Genomic DNA, 6,000 nt, shown 5'->3' with positions numbered 1-6,000 from the left:
CACCTTCATCCCCTCCCCCACTCACCCATTGTACTCTATGCTACTTTCTCCCGACCCCCACCCTCCTCTAGCTTATCTCTTCACCCTTCAGGCTCTCTGCCTTTATTCCTGATGAAGGGCTTTGCCCAAAACGTCGATTTTACTGCTCCTTGGATGCTGCCTGAACTGCTGTGCTCTTCCAGCACCACTAATCCAGAATCTGGTTTCCAGCATCTGCAGTCATTGTTTTTTCCTATATACTGAGTTTATTTCAATAGTAATTGTTTCTAGAAATAGCAAATCATTTTCTTTCTTATTTTTAACAAAAATATTGTTTTACATTTGTAGCAGTGTCTGAAATACGTTTAACTCAAATATATGTCAGATCATTTTATGTAATCCTAATCTGGACTGAGTTTTGCTGACTGTCCCCCAATTTCCCATTCACATCCACAATGTTGAATCACCTATTCTATAACTGATGCTCACTGCTAGAACATATCACAACAATAAGACAGTCTTTCAAACTTAACCACATAATTTTTAGAAGAACTTCACTTGTTTCTCATTGAAACAGCCATACTGATTTGTTTGCTTTTCATGGGCATAGCAGTTTTTATTTTGTAGAATGAGCCCATCAATAAAATTATCTAAAGGTTAGACTAATGTAGGAAGTCAAAGGAGATACAATTTTCATGACTGCTGATTCATTAGGATTTACAGGGGAAAGTTGTAAGACTAACACAGTATCTGTAACCAAAACATTTCTCACAGATTGTACTGAGCAATATTTAAAGTAAATACCATGTAAGAATCTGAAACATTCAAGAATACTAATTTCTGGCACAGGTCATTGCACAGACTAGAAAAGGTGAAAGGCAACTATGAACTTTATGCTGGATGGAATTGTGTTACTTTCATTGTGTCTGGATGCCCCTGGCAAAGCTGCATCTGATGCTCTAGTTGCATTAAGAAAGTTGTAATGAATCTTGTCAATCTGCTGTAGTTAAACAAAGCATTGTGGAATGGTATATGTTATTGGCCAGACATGAGTAAACAAAAGCAGTAGGTTCCAATCTTTATTTTATCCAGTGAAAATAACAATGATATAGATGTGTTGACACATTTGAAATTTTCTTAACATTGCAATGAAAAGAATGGTTTAATTTAGTCAGTTCAGTGAAGGCTCTGTTTATTCATAAGGAAATACAATAACATGAGCAGTTATACCAGTTTCAAGACTGAAGGAAGTAATTTGGTTCAATTTGTTTGTGCAAGTGCTATCTTCAAATTCAAGCTATTGTAACTGCATTTTCCTACTTTTTGTTCTCAACTTTATTTTTTTCTTTGTGTTTATTTAAGACTCCTTTAAGTGTTGAGGTTGATTTGACTTTAATATATGCGTCATTGTATTCTGTACTCTAATCAACCTTTTGTTTAGGGACAAAGATCCCTCATATCACCCCCACACCCATATTTCTCATTCTCATTGACAATTTGTTTTTACTGATCACTGATCTGTGGAAATAATCCTTTATTCGTTATCCTCTCAATGTTTTTCCAAATTTTAGATTCCCATTGGCGCTCACTGAATATAGTCTTAGTTTTTCAAACTTTAACTATATCTGTTATAACTTGGAATAGCCCATTTAGATCTGAGTATGCAGAGCTAAACAGTACTTAAAACTGTGTCCAAATCATGTAAATTACTCAATTTTTGCTTTGTAATACCTTTATACATAAAATTTACAATCTAATTTCAATTTCTTTGGCTCTTCACAGGTGTAATTCAGATTTTGATGATATTTCTACTTCATTAAGAATTCTGTCATTTATCATATTTCCAATGTTGCTCTTTTTCCAAACTACATTGGACAGCACGTCATGTATCTAGACATCTCCCTCACCATCCATGCCATTGTTCTACTGTACATTCTATTTCACACTTTGCCATTCTCTGTAGTTTAGTATTGTCTGCAAATTTTAATATCCTTAATATCTGTGTCCAACATCAGTTCAGTTTATTTTTTTCTTTCTTCACCATTATTTCTGTGAATTTGAGTCCAAATTTAGTCCAATATTGAAGGAAAGGTTAGTGGATTAGGATTGCAATTCTTTACCCTTTTTAAAGTATTACGTTCCATCATTGTGAATAATACATTGATTTAATATCATTGTAGTTAAACATTAACATCTGGGACACAGAGATGTAGAGTTGGTCGCTATGTACAGGTTCCTCTGTAGAGCAGGCTGGGGTGTTAAGCATTAATTTCAGGCACTACAGCACTCCCATTGACAGGAGGTTCTAATTACATCATTTTTACAGTATTTTACAGTTTTCTAAGAATTACAGCAGATTGGATTTTCTTTTTTTTGAACTGAAGTGTAAAATTGTGCAGTAAACCTACCTTGCCTCAAATGGAAGTCCATTTTTACATCCAATTTCATTTCTTTCAAATCACTGCATATGCAATTATGCATGCCTGGCCAAAACATCAAATTTTATGGGCAGTTGGACAGGAAGTTGTCCCCTGCTGGGACCTTCCAGGTTTCAGCTGCTAGGAAGCATGTTTTAAAGGCACCTGGACAGCACTTCATTTTAAGCAACTCAGAAACATCACTTAACCTATACTCACCACCCCCGCCTAGCCTGGAGATGTCAGAGACTAGGTGAGAAAACTGCATCATGCTTTAGTGATACCTCCCTAATGATTCCCCTGAACAGAAGGGAAGTTCTTTTCTCTAGGGATTGCAAGAAGTGACTATCCAACTGTGAAGGCAACCTGGATAGAGATTGTTGTAGAGGTCACAGTGCCTGTTGGAGGCAGAGAACCTAGCTCCAGTGTTGCAGTAGGATGAATGATCTTCTGCACACTGTCAGCTTATACCACTACCTTCTCAATGGTTTATGCTTCTATAAATGTGAGTTGGCATTATAAGGTTGCCACTACAGAGTACTGTCACACAGGAGGTTGCATGCCAGAGATCTCCATCAATGCTCAATTTTATGCTCAATTAATGTTTATCACTTCATTACAGCCACCAATGCTATATGACTGGCACCATATTGCTACTGCATCTCTCACATTTGCCCAAGTTTATACTAAAACACAAAAGGAGTGACAACACTCAGCAGCTTCAAATTTTCCTGAATTTGTTTTTCAAATATCTCTTCACCATCTGTGCTTAGCAAGGTTTTGCACACTACTTCCCTTCCATTCAATCTATTTATCAGCTCAGTAATGTTCCTGAAGAAAAATCGTCACCAGGCATGATTTGTGCTTATTAAATCTATTTAACTGTCTATTATGAATCTACACCTTTCTGGGCATACACTCATATTATCCTTGTCATAGCTGGAGGTTTCCCTACTGATAGTAACGGTTTAACCAGTCCATAGATATTTGGCTTATTCCTTTCTCCTTGATTGAAAAGAATAACATTTGATTTAGTCTCCACTCTCTTTGGTACAGCACTTTTTCCAAATAACCTAGTGTAATAATTGTTAGCATTCCTGCTATGTTTAATGACTAACCTTTACTATTTTGGAGTGTAGACTATTCAGGCTAAGTAACTTATTAACCTTAAGTCTCATTGACCCTTTAACACCATTTTGTTATTTTTTGAAAATTCATTTTATTCGTCTGTATCCTCCTTTATTGCTGCCATCTTTTGTTCACCTTTTTTTTATAAAGACAAGCAAAACAAATTACATGCTGCAGAATGAAAGAACAAAAGAACTGTCAGATTGCTTTGTTCAGTGCTCTAACCTTTCCTTTGATAGATTCCCTGTCATTTTCCTTGATGCAAACAGCTATTATATGTCATACTGTCTTTTAAATCTTTTCAATTTCCTATTTACATCATCTTCATCAGCTGATTTATTTTTGGTTGCTTAACTTTTTATTCTTTTAGTGCAGGTTACACTTGATTTTCATCCTAACCTTTTTGGCTCATGAAACTCTGGCCATTTCTGCAACTTCCCTAGTTCTTTGTTATATAGTTTTTCGGCCCTGTTTCCGAGGCTAGGACTACATTAGAATCAAATAGGTCTAAAATGTGCAAAATAATTCAAATCCAGATAAAGTATACATTGTGCAATAGATTGCTCGTGTACAATGGGTAGACCTCAGTTCCAATTTCATTATTATTGTGTAAAATATCATTATTTTCTCTGTACTCCGATAAGCCCGATTATGCAATTCTATTCTGACCAGTTACTTGAACAACCTGTAGAGACATTTCTGTCCATGATCTCTTACATTGTTGACAGTGAACACAGAGAAAGCTAGAAATAAACAATGGGTGCCTTTGTGTAGAGAAAGAGAAAGTTACAGTTTTGGATCAACACCCTTCATCAGAATTTTGTTATCCATTGGTTGATTAGTTTATTTTCTGGTATTTCACAATGATTGGCGATCCAAATTAAAGGCATGATTTTTTTTAAGCAAAGCAGTTGAAGCCTGTATCATATTTGCAGATTATAAGTTTGTGAAATAAACATATGTAAATATTTTGACTTAAAACTTGTCATCAGGCAGGGAATTACATGCTAAGCTGCTTTTTCACTTGTGTATAAATTAGTGCAATCCTGCTCAGTTTGCCTTTCCTTCATTTTTGCCTGTCACTTCTTAATCCTTTCTCCTTCCAGTTTTGCCTTGTAGATGAAAAAATATTTTGAGTCGTTTTTTTCTGAAGATGCTAGAAGGCTATTGTGTAATCTACCACCTCCTTAATTGCCCACTGTAAATTTGCTTCACTTACATTTTTTTTCCCATTTACTTGCTCCCTGGACATATCCATGTCCACACTCAGAGCTATCCATAATTATGATAAGTGGACCACAGATATTATGTACAATCAGCACACTTCATTTTTGGTGAACTTTGCACTTTAAACTGCAATGTATTGGAAAAAATCTATTTCATTAACTTTTCCAAGCCATTAGACCTTTAGTTTTCACTGTGTCAATAAAGCTTTACAAAAGTTGACAGTATAACAAAATATTGAAGCTTTCCACTTATAGGTTTGCCTTGACTGTTTTGAAGCTGATTTTGAGAATTGTCACATGTTTGAAAGTATATTTTACTCTGATTTTTTTAAACAAATTGATCCAAGCAGCTTATTTTGTTTGTTTTTCAATGATACTTAAAAAGTTCATGAAAATATTTATGATAAATTTGACCTGCTACATTCTGGCGGACCACAATTGACTTGAGTTTGAATTAGAAATGTTGATCAGAATTTGATTGGCAGTTGAAAACCAAGCTGTTCAAATGTTTGTTGTTTAACGAAGGAATTTTTTTGTTTGTGAAAAGTATAATATAGCTTTGTTTTATTTATCAGACTTCGACTGCATGATGGAAAATTAATCAAAGATCGTCGCTATAATCTACGAACCTATCCAAACTGCTTTGTTGCTAAAGAGCTAATTGATTGGTTGATAGACCATAAAGAAGCACCTGACAGGGAAACAGCCATAAAACTAATGCAAAAGTTAATGGATCATAACATCATTCATCATGGTATGTTACTGTCACAGGCTATTTACACCACATGTCTCTAATGCTCTAATGAAAAATGACTAAATCCCTTCTCAGCTGTATCATTAAGTCTGATATGTATAATGAAAGATGAATGATTTGGGTTGAATGTCATTAATTAAGTCATGTGATATGCTTCTGAATCCTCATCATTGGAAGGAACAGTGAAAAACTGTGGACCAAATGGTCAAGGATTTAAAATAATCTATTTTATATAATATATAATCTATTATAAATTTGTATAATGGTACAGCAGCATCATGAAAAAATGCGACCTTTTGTGTATGTAGTTATTCATGTAAAATGCTAGGAGATATTAATATGGTAAGATAGTAACGGGCCAACAGGACAAGCTCTATTTATTTCTAATAACCTGAATCCCATTTATTGCCAAGACCTACTTGGCTCCTGTTTGAAACAATTTTAGGTTTCTTGCTTCACCATCCATGCCAGTAATCTATTTTATAAACTTCATACC

At 34.9% G+C, this 6,000-nt stretch overlaps 1 protein-coding gene across 6 annotated transcripts in view; it reads left to right on the top strand.

The window, feature by feature from the left end:
- Positions 1-6,000, top strand: part of LOC122560122 (DEP domain-containing mTOR-interacting protein-like) — a 101,894-nt gene that overhangs the window by 27,582 nt on the left and 68,312 nt on the right. For all 6 annotated transcript variants that reach the window (XM_043710379.1, XM_043710384.1, XM_043710382.1 and 3 more), the window contains exon 2: positions 5,326-5,504. In XM_043710379.1, coding sequence (XP_043566314.1) covers positions 5,326-5,504 — 179 coding nt within the window. The remainder of the gene's footprint in view (positions 1-5,325; positions 5,505-6,000) is intronic.

Source organism: Chiloscyllium plagiosum, chromosome 20, assembly GCF_004010195.1.
Source record: "Chiloscyllium plagiosum isolate BGI_BamShark_2017 chromosome 20, ASM401019v2, whole genome shotgun sequence".
NCBI classification, from domain to species: Eukaryota; Metazoa; Chordata; class Chondrichthyes; order Orectolobiformes; family Hemiscylliidae; genus Chiloscyllium; species Chiloscyllium plagiosum.
The sequence above is the reverse complement of the archived record's forward strand: the minus strand, read 5'-3'. Positions and strand labels throughout refer to the sequence as shown.